This window comes from Penicillium soppii (assembly GCF_028829465.1).
Source record: "Penicillium soppii strain IBT 18220 chromosome Unknown utg000003l, whole genome shotgun sequence".
Classification (NCBI taxonomy): domain Eukaryota; kingdom Fungi; phylum Ascomycota; class Eurotiomycetes; order Eurotiales; family Aspergillaceae; genus Penicillium; species Penicillium soppii.
Window position 1 is genome coordinate 841,167 of NW_026643233.1, and position 24,158 is coordinate 865,324.

At 49.4% G+C, this 24,158-nt stretch overlaps 8 protein-coding genes across 8 annotated transcripts; 3 read left to right on the forward strand and 5 right to left on the reverse strand.

Annotated features, from left to right (window-relative positions):
- Nucleotides 1-2,533: 2,533 nt before the first annotated feature.
- Nucleotides 2,534-4,972, forward strand: N7529_002438 (C2H2-type zinc finger protein; the record flags this gene model as incomplete). The annotated part of the gene is made up of 4 exons (XM_057237966.1): nt 2,534-2,669; nt 2,730-3,401; nt 3,425-4,772; nt 4,831-4,972. 4 exons carry the CDS (start codon nt 2,534-2,536, stop codon nt 4,970-4,972), a joined length of 2,298 nt encoding a protein of 765 aa, XP_057100577.1.
- A 1,195-nt stretch (nt 4,973-6,167) lies between these two features.
- N7529_002439 (uracil phosphoribosyltransferase) lies at nt 6,168-7,100 on the reverse strand (the record flags this gene model as incomplete). The annotated part of the gene is made up of 3 exons (XM_057237967.1): nt 6,168-6,601; nt 6,774-6,873; nt 6,927-7,100. 3 exons carry the CDS (start codon nt 7,098-7,100, stop codon nt 6,168-6,170), a joined length of 708 nt encoding a protein of 235 aa, XP_057100578.1.
- Nucleotides 7,101-7,338: 238 nt separating this feature from the next.
- On the forward strand, nt 7,339-8,562 carry N7529_002440 (FluC/FEX family fluoride channel; the record flags this gene model as incomplete). Its single annotated transcript, XM_057237968.1, has 1 exon — nt 7,339-8,562. One exon carries the CDS (start codon nt 7,339-7,341, stop codon nt 8,560-8,562), a length of 1,224 nt encoding a protein of 407 aa, XP_057100579.1.
- Nucleotides 8,563-10,479: 1,917 nt separating this feature from the next.
- On the reverse strand, nt 10,480-10,788 carry N7529_002441 (uncharacterized protein; the record flags this gene model as incomplete). The annotated part of the gene is made up of 1 exon (XM_057237969.1): nt 10,480-10,788. One exon carries the CDS (start codon nt 10,786-10,788, stop codon nt 10,480-10,482), a length of 309 nt encoding a protein of 102 aa, XP_057100580.1.
- An 882-nt stretch (nt 10,789-11,670) lies between these two features.
- N7529_002442 (uncharacterized protein) lies at nt 11,671-13,227 on the reverse strand (the record flags this gene model as incomplete). The annotated part of the gene is made up of 1 exon (XM_057237970.1): nt 11,671-13,227. The coding sequence occupies one exon, from the start codon at nt 13,225-13,227 to the stop codon at nt 11,671-11,673; it is 1,557 nt and encodes a 518-aa protein (XP_057100581.1).
- A 380-nt stretch (nt 13,228-13,607) lies between these two features.
- N7529_002443 (putative DNA-directed RNA polymerase III RPC4) lies at nt 13,608-15,350 on the reverse strand (the record flags this gene model as incomplete). The annotated part of the gene is made up of 1 exon (XM_057237971.1): nt 13,608-15,350. One exon carries the CDS (start codon nt 15,348-15,350, stop codon nt 13,608-13,610), a length of 1,743 nt encoding a protein of 580 aa, XP_057100582.1.
- An 873-nt stretch (nt 15,351-16,223) lies between these two features.
- On the reverse strand, nt 16,224-18,221 carry N7529_002444 (putative C6 finger domain protein; the record flags this gene model as incomplete). The annotated part of the gene is made up of 2 exons (XM_057237972.1): nt 16,224-17,423; nt 17,487-18,221. 2 exons carry the CDS (start codon nt 18,219-18,221, stop codon nt 16,224-16,226), a joined length of 1,935 nt encoding a protein of 644 aa, XP_057100583.1.
- A 3,346-nt stretch (nt 18,222-21,567) lies between these two features.
- N7529_002445 (cyclin family protein) lies at nt 21,568-23,480 on the forward strand (the record flags this gene model as incomplete). Its single annotated transcript, XM_057237973.1, has 4 exons — nt 21,568-21,579; nt 21,709-22,584; nt 22,644-23,183; nt 23,238-23,480. The coding sequence occupies 4 exons, from the start codon at nt 21,568-21,570 to the stop codon at nt 23,478-23,480; spliced, it is 1,671 nt and encodes a 556-aa protein (XP_057100584.1).
- Nucleotides 23,481-24,158: the final 678 nt, after the last annotated feature.

Consider the following 24,158-nt stretch of genomic DNA (forward strand, 5'->3'; position numbering starts at 1 on the left):
TGGGTCGAGAACGTTAGCTGGCTCGGTCCGCTGCATCGGGAAGTGGATCGAACAAAAGGCTCAAAGGGCAGCGACTGGTTGGCTTCGCATCCAAATTAATGGTTTAGGGCATCCCTTCTGCAAAGCGCAAGCCACCCGGCTTCACCGCTGGGCGTCAAAGCTAGTGGGATAGTCTAGATCATTTAAAGCAGACGAAGTTCCGCTCAGGCTTCGATGATCAGCCGGGAGTCCGGGAGGGCATTTAGGGATTTGGCTTCCGCGAATCAAGGGGGTGCTCAGGGACGCAGAGGCTATATCGACATTGACAATGAATTTTGGTTGCTACCATCAATGCTCTCTGATTTGACCGGACCAGAAAGGTGATATTGTGCCGTGCTCCACGCGAAGCGCGTTTCCCAAGTAACCGCGTTAGTCCTGCGCCTCCGGGATCTTCGGGCTCCAATGATGTAAGATGTTGGATGGGCCCCACTGATAGGACCCGGGAATTCGCGATACTAGCACTCAAATTGCAGCTCCGCATTGATGGGTAACGGTGAAAGGTTGACAGCGTTGCGGTGTACATTAGAATAATATCGCGTGAGATTCACCGTCTAGTGGACCCTGACCGGGTCGAAGACTCTACTTTATGTTTGTAGTGCAGGTAACCGTTTCCCATTTGTGCTAGCCATGCATGTAGAAATGGGGTTTCCTCCAGAACGGGGATAGTGAATCAGATGATTGCTATGCACTCCCACCCAAAGCTCCGATTCGCATTTTAGCTCTGCATGCCGATCTTTCTCCATCCAGTCCGGCAGGTGATGCCTCGATGACCACTTAGGGTACGTGCAATACAGGGTACTATGTACATTCAATCCACCCATGTATTATGCATGAGATTGTCTTACATGGCATGATAGAACACATAATCTTGAGCGTGGCACAGTCAAACAGAAGAACAGCCACAAAGTGGAAAGTGGACGATTATCATAGGTCCAGCAGCGCTATTTACATAGGCAAGGTGAGACGCAATCTGGACCAGTCAATTTAGTGAGGCGACAAAAGTACTGTGGGATGATCTGTCAGAAGACGGGGCTGATGGGCACCTAGGCATACAACGTATCCTTGATTTGATGTCAGGTCTTTTCGACATCGCATCTGTATTCGTACAGCGCAACAAATTCTCATTCTTAAAGGCAGATGTAATGCAACTATAAGATTTCCAGGGAAATTACGCACCCCTGTCTCATTCCAAGATACATATGTGGATTTGTTATATCGGAGTTGTGTGACACTGCCACTATGTATACTAATTAGTAGTTTACTCACTAGTCAGGTGTATGTACCTCTAAATCAATGCGTGGTCGATCTGAGTTTGACAAGAGGGGTTAGACGGATGTGAACCATGGTTGAGATCTATCATGAAATCATTAGACATAATTTCAACATGTCTATCGTCGATACTAGATCTATATCTTCATATCTTTATCTCGACACATTTATTAGTCATTATATATGTATATATTGTAATGTATGAGATCAGTTCCCCCACCCCTGTAGGGGGGCGTTTTGTTTGAGACTTTACGTAGAAAATAAGGGGCCACAGTAAATCGCCGATAGCCTCACATGCCAGCCACACAAACTATCTGTGATAAACAAAGGGCTTTCCCCTCCTTAATCGAGACCCATCTGAGCGAGGGGCACGATTCAATAACGTTAATCGAGCACCCTCGCAGTATTTTTTTTTGTCAGGACATAGGAAATGATCGACCATGTATATCGAAATTATCCAATTATCTACAATATTGTAATAATGGTCCAAAGGGGGGCGGACGGCTGAACCGACGCGATGAGCCAAATTGAACCATGTGGGCTGCGATCGGGACAAATCTATAGGGCTTTTATTTTTTGGGGGGGGGATAATTACGACGTGTCAATTTCGTATGGTAAAGAACAAGAAAGGGGGGGGGAAGAGCACATCCGTTTCAATGGCCAGTAAGAGTGTGAGTGGTAAAAGGAACCAAAAGTGCGTGGCCGTAATTAAAAGACTAGAGGGTGGCTGGTGTTCCTCCCATTTTAGGTGTTGTCCGTTGCCCTGTGCTTTTTTTCCTTCCCGCTTTTTCTGATTTTGTAACGCTATTTTTCCCTGCGCGTTCTCACGCGTACTAAGTAGTAAGCGATGAATCTTAGGCCCACGTCCCTTTTCCCCTCCCTTCCTATCCCCCCTCCCCCCCCCCAAAAACCCGATTTCGAAATTCCTAAATTCCTTCTTATTCTCCTCCTCTTTCCCCTCTCCTTCCCCTCTTCCTTTTCCCACTTCCCTAATCAGTGGTTGATCATATTCTTTCTTTTTACAGCGTTTGCTTCATTTAATACTTCGTGTCTGGATACACACGCACATTTTCTCGATACCCTTTGTTTTCCCCCGCTCAAGGAATGATCAGACTCCTCACAGAACTCCTGTCGTCGACACGTTTACAGAACCGGTGCGAAATCACCCAGGGGACAATACCACCGATTTCGTCACTCCTTCTCTAAGACGATACCAACCGCACAAATGGCTCCTTCCGCACCTGCGACAGCCAGCAACTCGCCGGCTAAGAAGGCATCAGCCCCCGAGAAGAAATACAAGTGCCAATTTTGCAATCGCGCATTCAGCAGAAGCGAACATCGCAGTCGCCATGAGCGCTCTCGTAAGTGTCAACTCGCAAATGGATTCGGATCTGTGTTTCTTTGACTGACCTTGATTATAGACACAAAAGAAAGACCCTTCAAGTGCTTAAAATGTCGCAGTACCTTCGTTCGTCGTGATCTTCTTCTGCGCCATGACAGAACCGTTCACGCCAAGGACGGCGGAATTCCTCTGGTCGCAGAGGGACGTAGACGTGGTGGAGGGGTCCAGAAAAACTCGTCTGCCCCAGCTAAGCCGTCAGTCACCATTGACCCGACGACGCTGGAGCAGATCGAAGCAAGCAGCGATGGTATGGTCGACCTTGAAACTGCAGCCATGTTGATGACAGATTTCCAACATAAGGCTGCAGCAGCGGCGACCGGCCAGACATCCGAGCGCTCCGAATCGCTTTCCCCCGGACGCGGCTCTTTCGAGCCATACCTCTCCGGCAACGCCACCCTACCCCAGATGCCTTGGGACACGCTTGTCTCCGAACCCGGATCGATGCCCACCCTCGTCGATCGCCATGGCCCCGTTGGAGACGTTCTTATGTCGAACTCGCTTCCCATGTCTGGCAACTCTACCCCGAATGCTCTGTCGCCGTACCCTTCCATGACTGGCCCCGTTAGCCCCGTCAACTACCGTCGCTCACCCGGACCCAGCCAAGCATTGACTCTTGCCAGGGCGCCTCAAATTGCTAACGAGATGGAACGGAACTATATTGTGGACCGTGTTCAGGGCTCGGACACCCTTGGTGCGCTTCCTGACACTTTCCAGCTTCCCCCACTCTTGCGTTGAACCGGTATTTGTCCACCTACTTCAACCTGTACCACCCTCACTTGCCTTTCCTCCACCAGGAATCGTTCAAGCCGTCTCAAATCTCAGCACCCCTCTTGCTCGCAGTTTTGTCCATTGGTGCACTTTACACCTTTGAGCGCGAGCATGCCTTCATGCTGCATGTCGGTTCCAAGGTCCTGGTCAACCAATTTTTGCAACATAAGGATAACTTTGATTCCCGCAAGTGCCCTCTCTGGTTGATGCAAGCTACTCTATTGAACATGGTATTTGAGAGTTGGAGTGGCGACCCCAAGGGCCTTGAATGGACCTGCTCAATCAAGAGTCTCTTGGCCAACATGGTTGCTGGTAACCGATACCAGCTGAAGGCGCGCACTCAGGCTCGCCAGAATGTACAGCCCACCCGTGAAGAGTGGATCGAGGATGAATCTTGCCGTCGTACATATTTCGCCGTGTACATCTTCTTCGGCATGTTGACACTCACATTCAACCACACTCCTGCCCTGAGCTTCGACGAATTTGACGACTTGGAGCTCCCATCATCCGAGTCTTTGTGGAACTTGGATGCCGCCGATGATGAGACTTGGCGCCGCGGCATGGCCACCAGCGCTCTCACTGTCCGTGAGGCTCACGACTTCTTATTCCAGGGTGAGCAGACCCGCTACAGTGCTTTCGCCACCCGCGTTCTCATCAACGCCCTGTTCTTGCAAGTCTGGAACCACAAGCGCAGCTTCGAGGCGCTGCAAGACGTGGTCACTGAGTACAAGCTGCGCTTAGCTCTCGAGACCTGGGAGAATTCCCTCGAAGTGTGCGAGCCGGAAACTATTGTGGTACCGCTCAGCACTCCCCAGAAGGGTCACCCCTTGATCTTCAACTCGATGGCCGTCTATCGCAACACCCGCGCCCGCCTGGAAGTTGACCTGAAGTCCATCCAGGAGGCCATGCGGTACCACTCCTCCTACGAGGTGGCTGCTGCCATGACTGTCGCTCGTGAGAAGGTCAAGCGTTCGCAGGAAATGAACAAGGTGATTCAACAATGCTTTGAGTGCATTGAGATTGCCGCTATTCAGGGCATCAACTGGGTTGCCAAGACCTCTGCCACCAACTGGAGTGTGGAGCACCCTCTTTGCGGCCTAGACCTGATGGTCATCCTGAGCCTCTGGCTCTACCGCCTGGAACATGACGATGAGCCCGCGACTGAGGCCGAGATGGCCCTCTACAACAAGGTTCGCAATTTGTTTGACGACGATGCCATCGACGCTTTCGGCAAACTCAGCTCCACCGTCGCCCGTGTATGGGGTAACATCCTAGACGGCGTGGTTGTCTGGGGGTAAGCTTTGCCCTTTTCACCCCACATTTATTTGAATTGATAACTAACTAGTTTACAGAATTACCAAGCTGATGGGCGAATCGTTCAAGCTTCACTCTCAGGCCCTTGTCGGCTACGAAGATTCTCTCCGTATCGGCAAGGATCAGCCTATCCATGCTGTGCCAACCAAGTCGCTCGCTAGCGTCGGCACTGCATACTAAATTTCTTTGAGTTACTTTCCTTGAGTTCATTTGTTTTTGTTGTGCTTTTTTATCACACTTCACTTTTCGGGTTCCTCCTCTCATTTCTGGACGCTATTCATTGGGACACATGGGAATCAGGACTGGACGTGCCAGTGGGCAGGCGGGGTATTTGGACTTTTTAGCTATACTTCGCCTTTTGATATCCCTCTCGGTGGTCCCTGGTCTTTGGGCTTTTTTCTTGATTTTTTACTTGCATTTTCCCTGCTTTTCTTACACCAGGGAGTCCAGTGTGGTGTTTCTGCTTTTCGTCTTCGACACCTGGCTGGTCCTGTGTGTTCTTTCGCACTCCGTGGAGTTTGACTTTATGGTTCACTTAACCCCCTAATCGTGCCCCCCGTCCTTCTGCTTTCGTGCTCTCGATACCTTTTGATTTTCCTGCGTTCACCGTGCGTTGGTTTTTCTCATCTCCTTTTTGTCTGTTTGATTTTGTTTCTTGGGCTGGTCATTCCAGCCGCTGTATTTGATGTTAATTCGCCTGCATGTCTTCTCCCCGTCCCTTGCTTTTGATGTTTCTCATGCTCAGCGTTGTTTCGTCTTTTTCTTGCATTTGCTTTCTCTTGCACATGTTTTTATGCCTTTCCCATGTACTATACGTAATCGATGAATAATTTGGCGGGGACATTACCTCTTTCTCTTCAATAAAGTCGTAGAGATCTTTGTAGACTCCCAAGACGTAGAAGATACCTTCTCCTTCTCACTCGAGTACCTTCTCTCGTGAGCCAATATTCCACGATGTATTCAGCCTCTAGGATTGAAGCTCGCGTATCCATATCATCCCCAAGTCAGCCCAAGTTTCTAACCCAACTCGAGAAAATGCTTGTCGGAACAATTGGCCGAGGGAGCAGCTGCTCCAAAGTCCAAAAAAACGATTGCGGGAGATGACGGAGAGCAGAAAGGCAAAATTTGGAATCGGCAGCTGCGGGAATATGTGGGAGTCAGTCTCTTTCCTCTTTTGGGCGCCCAAAACTACCAATGTAGACTTGAGAGTCTACACGTCCATGGGAATGAAGTATTCCTAGCATCGAGTGTTACACAGTGCTTTTTACCCACTAGATAAGGAGACTTCAACCATTGTCATACTCCGAGAGTCGCATTTTCTCTACCATATCTAATTTCGAAAGTAACATGAGGATAATGGATACCAATAGACAGCCTATTTACCCACAGCAACAAACAGGCGGTCACCAATATCACCAATACCGGGCACGATCATCCCCTTCTCATTTACTTCCTTATCAATACCACCAACATAAACCTCAACTTCACTCCAAGTCCCCGCAGCACGCTTAATGCCCTCTTCCGAAGCAAGCACACTGAGCATGATAACCTTCTTAACTCCCCAATCGCGCAGCAGTTGGATAGCCGCCTCGGCCGTGGCACCAGTCGCAATAACGGGGTCCAGTAGGACTGCCAATGTTGCGGCTGCGGTGTTGGTTGTTGGGTTTAAAGAGGCCGGAGACGCGGGGGAAAGCTCCGACCGGTGAAAGGGGAGGTTGTTATAGTATTCTACTGGTTGAAGGGAGACTTTCTCGCGGAAAAGGCCTAGATGGTAAACCGGTACGGGGGTGGGGAGTAGGTCGTTCAGGGCTAGTTGGGTAAGTAAGCGGGGTAGGGTTTGGGTTCAACTTTAGAAGGTTGGGGTTATGCATGGAATAGTGTGGGTTGGAGGAATAGGAACATGGCATATGGATACATAGATCTTGGGGTTTTGTTTTGGAGTAATGTTGGAATTGACAACAAGTCGAGCAGTATAACTCACCATCAACCATTCCCAGTCCTGACCGGAGGATCGGCACTAGAGCAAGGTCCGCTGGTTCAATGCCCTGTGTTTCATACTCGATTCCGAGAGGGGTAGTATCCTGGCAGTGTGAGGGTGATACAATGGACCTAGAACCTAGGTGAAGATACATACTGTTCCTGTTTTGACCAACTTCAAGCCTGCAAAGGCCTCAACTCCCAGAATGGTGGCAATATCATTGACTAGCCCTCGTGTCTCGCGGGGAGTAGTGGAGGACGAGCGAATTAGAGAGAGCTTGGCTTGAAGACAGGGGTGGGAAGAGATGTGGACATTAGATGGGAGAGACATCATGAGGTATAGAGAGAGTGTGTGAGGAAGAAGAAGAAGAAGAAGAAGAAGAAAAGGAGAGAAGAAGAAGAGCAGACAGAGCAAAGTAGACAGTTCTTATCTGTAGCTTTCCCCTCTCTCTGTTTGTATAAAGAGCTAACCTTATCGGAAACTCCACATGACCCGTTGATCCACTCGGTCTCCGGTTCTTGGCAATTTCTTCTCGACTTTCGCGACTTTCTCTCTACAGTTGAAGGCAATGCCTGCAGCCGACACAGAGACTGATTACCCTCTGGCGGAAACTTCTGCTCCACAACCAGTTAGGGAAACTTCAACCCAGCGCGAATCATGGCGAAGTTCAGCTGAGCGCCCAGCTGCACCAAACCCTGCATCTGCACCCGCACCCCTCTCGAAACACGCAACACACCTCTACACCGTCTCCTACCTAATTTTCTTTTCATTTCTCGGCACTCTCGCCCGCCTGGGTCTCCAAGCTTTAACATTCTACACAGGCGCGCCCGTCGTGACAGGGGTACTATGGGCGAACGTCACCGGAAGCCTAGTAATGGGCTTCCTCAGCGAAGACAAGAATCTCTTCCGCGAAGAGTGGGGCGAGCCCAAGGCCGAAGCGGATACAGACGCAGCGGCCCAGAACAAGAACCACAAGGCCGTCAAGAAGACTATTCCATTGTATATTGGTCTCACGACTGGTTTCTGCGGCTGCTGCACGTCCTTCTCGTCGTTTATTCGCGATGTCTTTCTCGCGTTGGCGAATGCACTCCCTGATCCCTCGCTGCCGTCCGGTGCGGATATCGCCTCCCGGAATGGCGGTTATAGCTTTATGGCGCTCGTCGCTGTCATCCTGCTGACCGTGTCGCTGAGTCTGTCGGCTCTGGTCTTCGGCGCGCATCTTGCTCTTGCATTGACGCAATGTACCCCTACGGTACCTTTTGCGTTTACGCGACGGGTTCTCGATCGCATTGTGGTTGTGTTGGCTTGGGGATGTTGGCTCGGTGCCGTGTTCCTTGCCATTTGGCCGCCGGACCGACACGATGGCCCAGATGTTTGGCGTGGACGGGCGGTGTTTGCGCTGGTGTTTGCGCCGCTCGGTTGTCTTCTTCGATTCTATGTGTCGCTCTACTTGAACAGCCGCATTCCAGCATTCCCACTAGGCACGTTTGCGGTCAATATCTTTGGAACCATCATTGAGGGTGTGTGCTATGATCTGCAGCATGTCAGTGGTCTCGGGGCTGTAATTCCTGCTGCTCTAACGGGCTGCCAGGTGCTGCAGGGTGTCATGGACGGATTCTGCGGGAGTGCAACTACCATCAGTACATGGGTTTCTGAGTTGAATGGGTTGTCACGTCGGCGCCATGCATATGTGTATGGTGTCACGAGTGTGGTTGTTGCGCTTGGATTTTTGATTGTCATAATGGGCTCGTTGCTGTGGACGCATGGATTTGCCGAGGCTGTGTGTGAGTAGCTTGGTTTTTAGATGTATGATTGATGTAAATAGACTTGTACTAATACTTATTAATGGCTACACTGGAGAGTTGGCGTGACTGGGGAGTTGCATGGGAATGATAGAATTAATATAATAATATTTCTATACCAAATCTAAGCCCACTATTACTACCAACATCCTCAAATAGCTTCCTGTACATTTCATATCACAATAAACGCCATATACCCTCCCTAATTCTGACTAGGACACGGCCCAATTTCAACAGGACCTCCCTCCCTGCCGCCAACATTCCTCACCGGACTTGCAGACCGATAATCTTCAACGCGGACAGGACTCTGACTACCATGAGGTGATAACGCAAGCCCAACGATAGGACTAACAGCCCTAGGCGTATGCACCATGCCAGTCCCAGCCCCAGATACAGGCAGGCTTCTCGAACTCAAAGGACTAATCTAAGGGGGCTGTTTGAACTCAATGGTCCCACCCTTGAACCAATGGTCTTTCCACTCTTAAATATCTCCATCCCATGGACGGGCAACTCCACTCGGTCCTCGGGTATGGAGTAACAATCGAATATTTTCTCATGGGCGGTACTTTTGGTGGGACTTGGACTTTTTGTTCCTGCTGTGACGGATGCAGTTGTTCCTAGCAGTGGGTCTAGTCTGTTGTTGCGGATGGCTTTGCGGCGGGCGAGGTCTTGTGCGTGGAGGCGGTTTTGGGATACTTTCGCTTGTTAGTTATGGCTTTGTAGAGTGGTATAGGCAGAGCTGAGTTAGGTGAGAGTACATCATTTCCTTTATATCGTAGATGCAAAACTCATTCAAACGAGGATATATGGGCTGAAGATGTTGACCTATACCAGCCCCAAAGATATCGTAGCGAAAGAAAAACAAATTTACCGCCCCATAGGGCAACATATGTTGCCATGACCACTATACAAAGACTGAAGAATCCGAACATCAGTCCAAGCTCGTAGCAAAGCGAGGGCATCGGAGTGTAGGGTGGGTATTCATTGACCATGGCAATGGTTTTTTTAGTGAGATTGTGCTCGAAAATGAGGACCCAGGATATGTCATTTTAGGTCAAGATTATGTGAATCTTCTTCTTTCCTTTTTTTATTGCTCACTTGGGTTTCCAAAAATAAAGAACTCAAGTGCAATGGGGAGCATGGAGAAAATTGGCCGCTGGGGTTAGGCACAGCTGATTTGCTTCGGTCCTGCGCAGTGGGTTGAATTATTTGTGCGCCTACAGTAGACAAGGTGAGAATCAACATAGGGACTCTCTTAAATTTTGAGAATTGTTGGTAGAATATTCAAAGTTGAGCATATCACGACTTCCATATCCGCGAGTCGGATAAAGAAACCCACCTCCAAGCCCCAAGTCCACATATCAAAGAGGTGCAGGTTAACGAAAGCCCGAAAGAAACCCAAAGATTGGGGCAAAAAGCAAAAATGTATAGTCATCTCGTATTGTACCATATCTATATACACTAATTAAGTAAGTCATCCTATGTACACATAGGGACATCTGCATCAGAAACAAAAAGGTATCATGTACAACATGCGTACAACATGCAACTCTCTACCCCCGACAGCACCATGTACATACGCAATGTAAAATAGTGACAGAGAGGTGCACATGTCGGGGAATGCAAGAACAGAAAAAAAAAGGGGCTCAAATATCCAATACCACGCCGAACAAAAGGCCATGGATGCAAAATAGACAAAAAAGGGGTTCAAAAATCCGCTGCAAAAGACCGTAAGAAGATAAAAGATGAAGATGAAAGTCACAAAATGTCGAGCGGATTAGAGGTTGAATGGGGGTTCGAGCGGTGCCCGGCGTTTCACGTGTAGCGTCAGAGAGAGAGAGAGAGAAAGTAGGTAGAAAGGTATTTAGATCGAAGGTGAAGTTCAAGGTTCGTGGATCAGGTGGGAATCACCCCAGCATAACAGCTGCCAAAGCAGTAAAGGTCAACCCTATAGCCATGCCAATCCATGGCGTCTGGCCAAGAGAACCCTCACTGCGCGCCTGGAGAACATGCCTCGCAGTCAACAGGTGCATCTCATCCGACAGGGGCAAGTCGCGATCGATTATATGAGCAAAATGCTCCCGCGGAGCAAGTTCCGGTATTGAAACTGCGGGGGATTTGTGCGCGAAGTCGGAGGAGACGCCGCCAGTTGCGGGTTGTGAGTCGGCGAGGACGGCAGCTGGAGCCAGGAGGGCTAGGAAGGTGGTTGGTTTCATGGTGATTATATATTTATAGTATGTAATGGATGGACTGGTATGCGCGCAAATGCTTGGGTTGTTGCCTGCGCAGACAAGCAACGCCAAGCTGGTTGGTGCGGGTCGTGGGGATGGGGGTCTCGGAGTTGGCGAGGCAACAAGGCGTGCAGATGTGTAGACTGATGGGGATATAACGTGTATGCCGAGCTGACGGTGGACTCGAATAGTCGGTATGATCATAGGTTTCAAGGGTTTGTCTCAGAACATGCCACTTTCGAGTGGATTGTTGTGCTCGCGATCAGGCAACCAGGAATAGGGGGCCAAACAGTGAACAAGCTTGAAATTGGGGTGATTTCCTTTGTTTCCTTTTGTTTTCCTCTGGTTTTCTTGTTCCTCCTAGACTGAACCAGCTCAACTCTGAGCAAAGAAGAATTAGAAAAGAAGAAGAGAGAAAGATCCAGGGAAAAAGGAGATTAATTTAGGGAAAATCAAGGTGAAGCAAATCAGGGCGACGGCATGATTGGCCGAGCCACCATTTGACTCTCAGGGACTTGCCGTGGTCACATCCTTTAATCTTTGGATTCTGATTGGTTGATCGCCTCTCCCGTGTTTCTCTATTCGGGTACCTGGTCCAACGGGTGATAGTTAGTCATACGCCTACATATCCAATATGTATATAGTCTTGTATAATTTATTCTCATCTTGCATTCATACATACCTACATATGTATATAAATTGTTATATTCTAGATACTTAATATATAATTTTGGCGCTTGGACCGTCCCACCGATGTCATGCTTGATAACGCCACAGGCGGTCGACAGAGCGATCTTGCTCAGGCAGTAAGACAATAAGTTCAATGTCAGCGACAAGATGACGACGCATGCATGCTAGAATAGAAACTCAAAATCCTTTTCCTTGGCACCTGGGACAAACCAAGTCAAAGAATTGTCCGCCGATTTTCCAATGCTGAGTCGGGTTTTGAGGTCTTGACTCCTTGCAGTGAGAGCAAGCTAGCGGCCGACCAGCTTCGATATCCGACTGTATGCGTGCCCGCGCTTTTCTCAAACTGTCCCGCCGCGAAAGGACCTCCGGCCCAGGAAACGAGCCGTGGAGATCAAAATGTCCAAGGCACGAAGAACAAATGTCCTGGTTAAGAGGCGCAAAGTGCTTAATCGTTGTAGTTGTCTCGTCAATTTTGCAGTGTGCACAGGCCTTGGATTTGCCGCCTGTTTGAGATTTCCCTTCCCGAGAAGAATCAGTTTGTGACTGAGAGGAATTCAAGGTAGCCTTAAGGTTCTTTAGTCTAACATGCTCTCGGGCTCTGCGAGCTGCAAGCCGCACCTCATCGGGCAGGGCTTTGGTTTCAGCCAAGCAATCTGCACAAGGCCGACAGTAGTACCCAGCAGCCGGGTTTTTCGCCTCCACGAGCTTCCGCTTGCTGCCCGGGGCGGTGATAGAACCGCAGTGAATACATGGGCTTCTCAAAACCCTGGCATTCGATGTGGAAACTCGCTTGGCTCTGAGCTTCTTGAGCGCTGCTAGTTGCGCTGAGGTGGGCAAGTCATTTGTTTCGAGTAGACACCTAGTGCACGGTTGGCAATAATACCCTGCAGAGGGATTCTGCGGTTCGACCAGCCTCCGCTTACTGTTGGAATAGGTCGTGTCGTTGCAGTGGCGGCAGGGGTGTGGGTCACGGCTCTGCTTAGGAGACTTGGGCGTCGTGGAAGCAGGTGATTCTTTTTTCGGGCTTGCTCCGCTTTCCGTTCTTTCTTTCAGTGCAGAATTTGCGAGCCTTCTATGCCGAGCCTCCTTTCGGGATCTGAAGGCTGTGAGTTCGAGCTCATTGGGGAGGGCACCATGGTGGTGCATATGCCGAACACATGGTCGGCAGTAAAAGCCCGCATAAGGATTATCTGGCTCGACAAACTTTCGGCTACTTTTGGGAGCCGTCAAGTCACCGCAGTGCCGGCACGGACTTGTTCGGCTTGCCTGGCCGCTCTCCCTTATTAATCGTCGCCGTCTAATATCCGCAAGTTGTTCCTCGTTCGGTAGATGGCCGTGAACGCATATATTCCGGGAACATGGTTTGCAGTGCCAGCCACTAGAAGGATTGCCGGGTTCAACGGGCTTTCGAATCTTGGGTATGGTCTTTCCGCCACAATGCGCACAGAGATCTGCATGCTTTGCCGCAGAGGACTCATGACGACATTGGCCCCCGCGTGGGTCCTGCAGAGTACGCGCAGGGCTGGGTGGATGGCCGCATAGATTCCCTTGCGAAAACGAAGCTTTTTTTGCAAGGTACTGGTTTCCTCCGGGCCAGTTATGTGCGAAGCGGGTGTCGCGCGGAAAAGAGGAGGGCTTCAAGAGCTTAGATGTTGCACATTTAACCTGTAGGCCATGTCGAAAGATTTGCGTGTAGTAGGAATTAAATTGACACCCGAGGGAACGCAATGACATCGTGGTTATTCGTGTCTCGCTGGAGACACTTTGTTTGGCCTATGTAGACATTGTATATAAGCTTGGGGAGTCGTATTAGGCCCGAATATAGTGTATGATTTCGCGACCGCGGCTGAGGTACTTGAGGTTGGTTCAATGTTGTATTCAACAGTTGTACGGAGTAAACTCGACGGGAACAAAGTTTCAAGGTCTGGATGCTACTTGGGTCTTGGCGTTTGCCTGAGGCAACAGAGCTCTATGAGATCCCTAGATAACGTATATTACTGTCATTCTCTGGCTTTGCAATTCATATATTCCATAGTTAGTTGTTCGATGAAAATTATTGCTGCTCTAATATTTTGATTTCTTTCCGTTCATCATAAAGTAGCTACATTATGCAATCAAAGCATCTCATCCCAGTTAGGTGTGAGCGTAAACTTGCCAGACAATTGGCCCATCGACCAAACACGTCTTTCTGCTCCATCATCATCACCCACAATCTCGGGCTCCTTATGAACAGTTGGTGCGACAATTACGGCCTCTTGGACGAAGCCGACAGGTGCTCCGCGGTCTAGCTCCATGCTAATACCACCCCAATCCAAGGTCACACGGCCCGACTGGTGCACATTCAATTTGCCAACACGGCCCGTTGGTAGTGACCAGGGCTTCCCAGCTGAGATGATATCGTTTTGTTGTGGTTCCACCGGTTGAGTATTTTCCACTATCTCCACGTCATCGCCCGCTTCGCGTTTGACCTTGGGCTCGGTCTTGGGATCTGCATCTTTGTCTGCTTCTGCAGTTGGTTGTTGATTTTCTGTTGTAGATCCAGCGATCTTAAGGTTGGGAGTCATTGGTGGGAACTGCATGAGGAACAATTGACCGAGAAGAGGGTTTTCTTCTTCGTCCTCTTCGTCGGCTTTGTTTTTATCTTGTCCCTCTTCTGCGGTGATCTCAGCTCCCGTAGCCCCTTCAGCAATTTCCCCTTCCGTGGTGGCCTTCTTTGGCTCTTTAGGGATGAGAAGGTGCTTAATAATAGACAAATCTTCTTGGTGACGGTCATATTCATCGATTTCCTCCTTGGTATGGAGCAGGCTGCGTGGGTCCAGCAGCTTGGGCTCAGGCGTAGTTTGAGATGATCGTAATTCTGTCGTGTCTCTCTTTGTGGGGCTCATGGTCACAGAGCGCACTCGGACATTGTGTTCCGGCAAGAACCCGTCATCATCTGCTTGGGGGATACCATCTGTCATGACAGCATCCTCGTCCAGTGGCTCCGATTTGACTTTGGTAGGTGTCTTTGTAGCATCCTTCATGACCTTCTGCTTCTCCTTCTCTGCCTTTTTGCGCAGATCAGCAGCTCGGGAAGAGCTGGACTCCATATTGACACTAATGACCCGTTCCTCATGTTCATATCTCTCAAGGCGGACGGGACGAAGCGCACGATCCGTGTGTGACATGCTTAGTTTTTTTCCCTTGGAATCCTTGGGTCTGTCCCATTCCTCCTCGTCGCTGTCGAGGTTTATTTGGTCGATGCTGATGCGAAGTGAATTATCTTCGTCATCAGAAGAGTCGTATGCACGCCCACGGTTCCCTCCAGTAAGACCAGACCGGTTGCGCCCTGAGCCTGCGCCGCCTGCATATCCCCCAGCACCACCTCCACCACCGAAACCACCGCGGCCGCGCTTGCCACCTCGTCCTCCGAAGCCACCTCCCATGCTCATAGCCATAGGACCGCCGCGGCCACGGAATCCAGCCCGACGAGGTGCCCCACGGCCGCGCTGAATAGCTGCAGCTTCCTTCAAACGTGCATCGTTTCGCTCCCTTTCGATCCGTTCAATATCATCTCGTTCTTGCTTGCTGCGACGCCCGACAGCTCTGGGTCGGTATTTCATGACTGGTTTAGGCGGCTCACTGCCAAGCGCAGACGAAGGACGACTGATTGGCGCAATGCTGCCAGACGGTGTGCGTTTGTTCGTAGTTTTGAGCCGTTGCACCGAGGCTCGATTCGCGGGGCCGGGTGTGTCGGTTTCTGCGGGAGAATTTTGCTCTGTGCCCCCGCCAGCGGGAGTGGTGGTGTTTGATTCAGCGCGAGCTCCGCGAGTGGAGGCTCCTCCACGGGCGCTTGCGCGCGCGGCTTTGGGGGGCATTGCCGTCGCTGTGCAGATTAGGTGAGTGGTGTACCTTGCTGGCTGTTGGAGAAAAGTTCGTGTTGAAGGACTGTCTCACGTAGCGCGTTGAAAGTGGAATTGGCGTTGAAATTTTCGAGTCGTGAGTCAAACTTCACACCTGGATTCAACTGCGAACAAAGAAACCGCCAATTCGTTACTGAAAATTGCAGGCATTCAATGTTCGAGAAAGTTGAGCTCTTCAAAAAAGTTGCGGGGCCATCCACACCGCCTTCGTCACATGACCCGTCCTCGAGGGCTATTTGATTTCAAGTCGCTGCCCAGGGTGGAATCTTAGACTAATATTTTTACATAAAGAATGCATGGTAAAAGTTAAACCCCTTCCATTGACTCCCAGAGTAACTAGAGGAAATAAAAAGCAAGATAGGTACGTCTAGTACAGCTGCCCCACCTGGAAGTATATAATGCTTCCACCACTCGTCCACCTGCGGGCACCATTCACGACACACATGGAAACGACATAATCAAAGATAAACAACCCAGTAACATTGATTTCGAATGAGCGAGTGGATGTAACAAGAAGCATACAACCCGCAGAAACACTAAGACGCCGACAAGAACAACAGATCAACCGCTTAGCAGTGTGTAATGGAGGGTCAGGAGCATTGCTTGTAACCAGGGAGGGAGTGTATAGTGCGAAGGACAAATGATGGTAGTATGGTAGTGTGGTAGTATAAGGAGTGTCTCTGACGCTGGCCAGAAAGGTTAAAAGGAGAGAGTGAGGGCGGATGAGGTTGGCCCATAGTGAGGATGGCAAGATGAATGAGAGGTCCCATGGTCACGGAGAGGTTCGGCGCTCAGAGACTGAGAGGGCAATCTTAGATAGAGGTGTCACTAGCGCTTCCGCTTCTTGTTCTTGTCTGTTGTGGACGAAAAGATAGGAGGGGTCTCAGGCATTAGCGGAAAGTCTTCCTCGTCTTCATCCATCTCTTCACCGTTCTTCTTGACCGGGACTCCCATATGACGACCGTAACGACCTTTGCGGCCATTGCCCTCGTCTTCACTGAGACATCCTTCAATTCCAATACCGGCATCCTTGCAACGCCCACAGGGGCGCTGGCGGTCACACCCCTTCTTGCTCTTGCGGCATCGCTGGCAGCGAGGCTTGGTGGATAAATCCTCCTCATCGGCACCTAGCTGGTGCTGGAAGTTGACGGAACCCCCAGAAACCTTTCGGGAAGAAGCAGGACTGAGAGGTGGAATGGGCGCAGATGATTTTTCGGATGGCTTACGAGGAGCAGGCGTGGGGATCTTGCTCTTGTTCACCTTAACAGGGGCCGGCTTTTGGCTGCGGACCTTGAACGACATGGGACGGCTCTTGGGCTTCTTTGCCTTGGGCGCAAACTCCTTATACAACACGTCCTCTTCAGCTTCACTCTTGATGCCGTCATCCGCACCATCTGAGCTGTGATCGCTGCTATCAGCGCTGGGAAGAATGTCATCCAAGCCCTTGAGATGGCGCTTGATGGTTCCAGGTGGGAGCATCGGGCTCGAGTCCAGCCTCTGACGGCGAGCTGGCAAATCATCCTCCTCCTCCTCGCTAAAGTCATCCCCGTCACTGGTGGCGCCAGCCGACGAATTAGCATCAGCGGCGCCGCTGAAGGCATCGTCCAATGTCGAGGTCGAGGTACGACCATGAGAGAAATTGGACGCATCGCCCAGACGTATCAATTGCATTGCCACATCCTCATCAGAGATGCAGCTGGCAATGGTGGGATCAGGTGTGGGCAATACACCTGGACCACTCGCTCGGCTAGCCGAGTTGCCATAGGTCCCTGAGGTGTCGCGCGTGCGGTTTCCATGGTCTGGAACCATCGGGGTCGCGTACATCGTATTGCGCCCTGACTGAGCACCATATTCACTATGACCATAGCTTTGTGGTGATGGAAGCGCATGCTGATAGCTATATGTGCGGTGGGTTGGGCGAGCGAAAGGCGACCCAGCGCCTTCCTGTCCAACCGAGCGACGTTGAGGGGAGATTGAGGAGGTGGAGGTAGTGAGGGGTACTTGAGGAGGAACAAATAACGGAAGTTCCTGAGAGAAAAAGACATATTAGCGACGAGGGAAAAAAACCTCTCATCCGAAGAAATGACTTACAGAGCTGTCGAACTTAGGTCGTTTCCGACGACCATCCTGTAGTATGTTCTCCATGCTGATGTCAGAGCTAGCGAATATCTCGTTACGAGCCCTGCGAGCATAGGCGCTCTCAGTATCGCTGTAGTCTTCGTCGTCATGGAAAGCCCCATGGATGCTTGAAGTACGGCTTTTGTTGCCTGCGCGGGAGGAAGGCTTGTGCTGAGAAGCACTGCGCAAACTCCGGTTTGTTGGAGAGGTGCTGCGCTTTCTCGCCAGCCGCGATGCTGGTCGCGATGGTTGATCCAATACTGGCACCATACCATCGGCCATCTGGAAGGGCTCCGCCAGACTAGGCCGCTTGCGAGGCTCGGCAATGAAACCGTTATAGAAGTGATCCCCATATGGTTGAATGGGGATAACCCGCACATATACAGTCCTGTTATTCTTGAGGTTCTCGTACCTTGCGATCAGGGTGGTCCCATGTTCATCCTCAAAGCTGACCCCACTGGGAGTACCATCGTAGATACCATAGAAATTTTTGACTGTCGTCACGATCGAGTCTGTGGTATCATGAGGATATATCTGCACGCGCATCGGGATACGGGCTCGGACTTTAGAGTTCTCGTCGAGAAGCAACTCAAAGGCGATGTTCTTGGGTGTTGGTCCTTTAAGCGACGGATCGCGATTTACAGCAGAGTCTGTTAGACCTGGCTGTTCGACCAGGCCTAAGTGCCCCTCATGCTGAACCGTTTGCATATTAAAGTGATCCAGAATGCGAAGAAATACTCCACTGCTATACCAAAGACTGCATCAACCCACTGCTTGTGTGCGGTAGAGGGCGGGAACGTGATCCATGGCTAGGCACAGAAGGGCAAGTGTAGAGGGAAGAATCCATCAAACCTACCACAATTATTGAATTCGAAAGATCAGGTTGGTGGATGGACCACCCCCGGGTCTTGGTGTATAGAAAATCGTCGAAGTAGAACCTTCGATGGAAGTGGAGGGGAATCTGCAGTCGCAAGAGTCGGAAGCGACTCAAAAGGGCGAACGTCGGCTAACTGGAGGACAACGAACCATAGTAGTTAGTACAATGGGGTTCTGAGTGTTGAAATACAGAACAATGATGGGTTCTGTATGTGAGGATGATGGATGGATGTGTCGCTAGCCGAGTCCGGCCGACCTTGTGAGCAGGCTTGGGAGCAAGCAAGCGAAAGGACCCGGAAGAGAATGGAGAGGAACTTGAACACACCTAATTCAGCTCAAACAAAGTCCTCTAGCGTCGCAATTATTTTGAATCGTTCAAGGCAAGGCGGAAGGGTCGAAGGATGGGATCGGTCGAGGGTCGAGAGGGGATTGTCGATTCTACGAAACGTTGAGGCTAGGTCAGCGGTGGCATCTCCAGAGCCGAAATCGGGCCAAGGGAATAAAAAAGCAAAAGATTCAAGCAAAGAGATACATACCCAGCAGTATTGGCAACACAAATGGCGATTTGTTCAGGGTGTTGTTAGAAGGAAGAAGGTTGAAGTGGGTGCGTACGATGGTTTCACCTAAAGCGAGAAAACGGCCTGCCTGGGTCGGTGACATGGCGATTTGCGCTTCCGGTGGCCATCGAAGCAGCCATCACATTCCATAGCTTTAATGAACAATTATAAACTCTTCATTTGGATTATGTCTATTCAATGTATCTAAAAAATAAACTATGTGCGAAACAATCCCAATGCTGTACCTTTTCGCAATGCGCAAAAAGCTGTCGCAAGCCGGATGCCATTGCGCCGAGTGACGGGACAATTTGTCTAACCCCCCTTCTTCGGTGTGATGTACAAAATGAAGACTATAATTCGGTATTTAGATATCTAAAAGCTAGAGTCATAGATGGTGGTTTCATCATCCCCATGGGATGTTGTCCGGGTTCACACAAAGCCGGGTACCTTAGGTACCTCTGTCGCTACAAGTATCCCGGATATTGAGGGCTTAAGGGCACAGAATAAGATAAAGAAATAGCGCCCAATGGATTTGATGGCTTGCAACTAGTTCTTAGCTTGACCACGTAGCGACCATACCCTTTTTATTGGGGCAAGGTTGTGGAGGTGTGCGCAGGGGACAGACCTTCAATATTGTCAATGCGAGCATTTTATGGCAGCCACGCTTGTCGCATTACCTATTCAACATGCGATATAGAAATTACTAGATGCCGCGACACTTTTGATGGTGGTTGATGCCAGAAAAAAACCTAGGATAGTGGGTTAATAGTGTGTTCTATTGATCCACATGGAGATTTATACGGCCGCAACTTAGGATATCACCGAGAACCAAACCCCTTCAATCCCAAAATTAATCCAGTCTTACCTCTCCTCATCTCATCGCATGACTCCTTATGCCGGAGTGTTTCGCATGATCTGCAGTTTTGATTTACCCCTCCTCGGGACCTACGTAAGAAGTTAAAAAAAGGGAATCCCGCATCGGGGTTACAGAGCATTCTTGGGTGCTCCTTGAAACCTTGCAGGTTACTACTTGACTATTTGAAAAGAGTGATCTCAACATGATCGCACACACATACACTATATTGTAATTGTTTACAAAGAAAAAATAGCCGAAAAGGGGGAAGACATTTTGCTTGGTGGAGTCAGGCGGTGATGTTGAGACTGGGCGCAATTGATGAACAATGCCTAGAATGATCTCCGCACTAAGAACGTGCGCTAGATTTTCATGATTAACTCCGAAACTTGTTACCCCTAACATGAAAGCCACTAAATTTTTACATCGAAAAGTCACCAGTTGTCGTAATGACTCGGTGGGTTTCGGTTTGATCATAAAGCTGCCAAACAGGAACCGCTTGATTCCGGTGTCCCACCTCTTGCGACGGCGGTGTAGCATTCACGTGGTCTCGTGTAGATAGCGCGTTGAATCTAGATCGAGGTAGAAAGAGGCGATTACACCCGCAAATGTTCATAATTTACGCTTGGTTGATTTCAATGGCCTGGGTAATTTCTCAAGCTAATTGTAGATGATTTTTTGTTATATTTTAATATTGCTAGAATGAGCTTGAATAAAAATTGTGATTTGATGGATGTTGAAGAAGACGCGCCGATAAGGTTAATGACGTCAATCAATCAACAAACAGTGCAAACTATGCTGATAACGCCGGATAATGCCGAAGATCACCTCTTATCTACTCTTATCAACAGACGTCGAAGTTGCATTCCTTGGAAAGCAATGTGGGAAACCTTGCCTACATATATAACTGGCTTTTTCGACTTTTCCGCTGCACAGAAATGCTCCCATAAAAAAGCAATACAAAACAATATGACGTGCAGAGGCTATAACCCCCACCATAACCTTGAAAGGCAATGTAACGTCCATTTCGAATGGATATAGAATGACATTGCTAACAAGGTCTATGTATCATGATCCCTACAGAATAAACTTTGTATAGAGAAGCATATAGTATATATATCCATACAAAATGCCATATGTTGAATGCGACAAGTATATATTGTAACTTTGGATGTCCCGAGGTCTATGTCCGTATAGATCTAGACCAGGCAGGTGAGACTTCCAAGGTTCACCTGTGGGCAAAGCCTACACAATCTAAAACCGAAACAAACGATTGATACATACCTAGGTGAAACTGTCCCTCAAAAATTGAATTGACAAGAAAATAAAATGTTTCACTCGACTTCAATCTAATTTCTCAAGGCAGCAAGGGTATTGATTGTGCATAGTAGGTATGCATGCGCTACCGTAGTACACTCCATTTTCGGGCTAGCGTGCATTGTAGCCAGGCACATCTCAGGAACAAGGGACAAATTCCTTGTTCTTTTTTTGTTTCTTCTTTTCACTAGCCTGTGCATCTCTTCGACAAGACTTCTCCAGAGCACAGAAGAGACGACAAATAAATAAAAAAAGGTAAGGAACGCCAAAAAGCATAGGGAAGGTGCTTGTAACAAAGCGGGTCCGAGGAACTGTTTATTTTGTTTGGGTCGGCCAATCACTCCCGGAGCAACTCGTCTCCATCTCAACTCAGCAAAAAGTAAACAACACCCTTCTACCCAACAACGACTACTTTGCTACTTCGACAACTTTCGCCTCCACATCTTCGACCATGGACGCTAAGGTAAGTCCTTTGTGTTGATACCTCAATTCCGTGTTTTCTTTGATCCCTACGCGTCAGTCGCGTCACCCGACTTTATTGTTTTCAATTGCTTCATATTGCAACCGTGACTTCCGACTAATTGAAACCAAGCCGCAGCGTTTCCGAGCCGTTGGGGATGAGAACGTGCCTCCGTCTTCCCTGCAGAACCATAAGGCAATTCATCAACGCAACAAGTCGAGTCCGGCTCTCAGCATGATGGCTCAAAACCAAAGCAACACTCGACGTGCCTTTGGCGACGTGAGTAATACCAAGGACCTGAATCGCGCCGCTTGTGATGACTCTGCTGTGGGAGGAAAACAAGTCTTGGTGACTGAGGGGAAGCCTGGGCTGTCTCAGCCCGCTCAGCGCCCCATGTCTTTGTCAAGTGCCAGGACCATAATCGATAAGGTCGCCAATACAAAGCCTATCAACCCCGCCGGAAAGGCCCAGCCCGCATACAAGGCTACGAAACGCACCAATGCTGTGTTCAAAGATCAACTGCAAACTGTCCCCGAGACAAATTCATCCAAGGAAAAAGAAGCACACATCAAGACCGAAACAAAAGTCCCTCTGAAGGAAGCAGAGAAGGGAATCAAGCCAACCCCCATCGCCATGGTCCCTTCCAAGGCTACTGTGGATGTATCTGCTCACATTGAATCTGATGCGACCATCTCTGAACCGGAGGATATCAAAGAACACGTACGCCTTAAGGAGCCCGTGCCAGCAGTATCCGAGCCCGAGGAATGGGATGAAGACGAGACCGAATATCATGTTGCGCCTTCTGGTCCCTCGCGTGGCGACCACACCGATGGAACCACTGCTGTCATCTATCCTCGCATGAACCATGTGACGCAAAGCCAGATGTTCCAGGCCAAGGCCATTGTTGAAAGCGAGCAAACTGAGGAGGACCGCGAAGAAGATTTGCTAGATACTACCATGGTGGCGGAGTACAATGATGAGATCTTCCTTCATCTGAGAAAAAAGGAGGTAAGCTTTGCTCTTTCACTCGCGTCATTCACACCAGTTGAAACTAACATGGTCTGCAGATTGATATGCTCCCAGTGCCTGACTACATGGCTAATCAGGCGGAAATCCAGTGGTCCATGCGTTCGGTCCTGATGGATTGGCTTGTACAAGTCCACCAACGCTTCAACTTGCTCCCTGAGACTCTGTTCCTGACGGTCAATTACATTGACCGGTTCTTGTCTCACAAGATTGTTTCACTTGGCAAGTTGCAGCTGGTGGGTGCAACTGCCATCTTCATTGCCGCTAAATTCGAAGAGATCACTGCACCATCTGTGCAAGAGATTGTGTACATGGTCGATGGTGGTTACACTGTTGATGAAATTCTGAAAGCAGAACGCTTCATGCTTACTATCCTTGACTTTGACCTAGGATGGCCTGGCCCAATGAGCTTCCTCCGACGCATCAGCAAGGCTGATGAATATGATCTTGAGACTCGTACTGTTGCAAAGTACTTTCTTGAACTTGCTATCATGGACGAGCGCTTTGTCTGCACTCCTCCCAGCTTTGTCGCTGCAGGTGCTCACTGCCTGGCTCGTATGCTTCTCAACAAGGGCAACTGGGTAAGTGACCTTGAAACTCTTTTTCTTGTATAATGCTAATACTCATGACCACAGACCCCAGCCCACGCTTTCTACAGTGGATACCTTTATGCGCAGCTGGTCCCAGTCCTCACAACCATGATAGAATGCTGCGAAAATCCTCGCCGCCACCATGCAGCCATCTTTGAGAAATATGCCGATCGTCGCTTCAAGCGCGCTTCTGTGTTTGTCGAAAACGAGCTGGCAACCGACTTTGTTCTGCCTGAGATCGCTGATCTCAAGGATCCGGACCGCTTGGACGGGCTGGCCAACTACTAGTTAATGTCGTTCTTGCTCAACGGCTACTCATTGCTTTGCAAATACCATGGCAAGCTGGTCTCGATGGTAGTGGTACTTCGGCCACCGACAATCTCTTGATTTCTATCTCTGCTTTTTTTGTTTGTCAACATGAGGCGTTCTTTTCGGGGCGAACAGGCGAATCTGGTTTCTTTTTCTGCATGGTGTTGAACGTGTGGCCCTTGTCCCTTTTTATTTTCATTTTGTCGACTGTTTTTCTTCTGATTTGTGCTTTGTTCCCAGACAAACTGGGCTGACGACAAGATGACTTAACGCCACAATTCTCCGGACATGGGAGTGAATGATCGGAAGGCGTTGACGATGGTCTATTTCTCCCTCGGCGTCAAGGCACTACTCCAGTTTCTTTGTTTGATTCTACGTAACATAACTGATTTTTGATTTCGCTGCGCAATTCCCCGTCCACGCCAACACCATCTTACCTTGCGTGTGACCGCATTTGCCCTAATGGTTGTCTTTTTATCCCATGCTCTGCAGATTGACTGAGGTTTTCACATACTGGTTTCCCAAGGCGTTTCCTGCATTTATTGCTAAGTGATTATTGCTACGTCGCATTTTTACTAGGCAGTTAGTGCATATCGAAATAGCCTTACGGAGGGTGTTTTACACCACAGATAGCAAATGGATGCAAATTACTTGTAT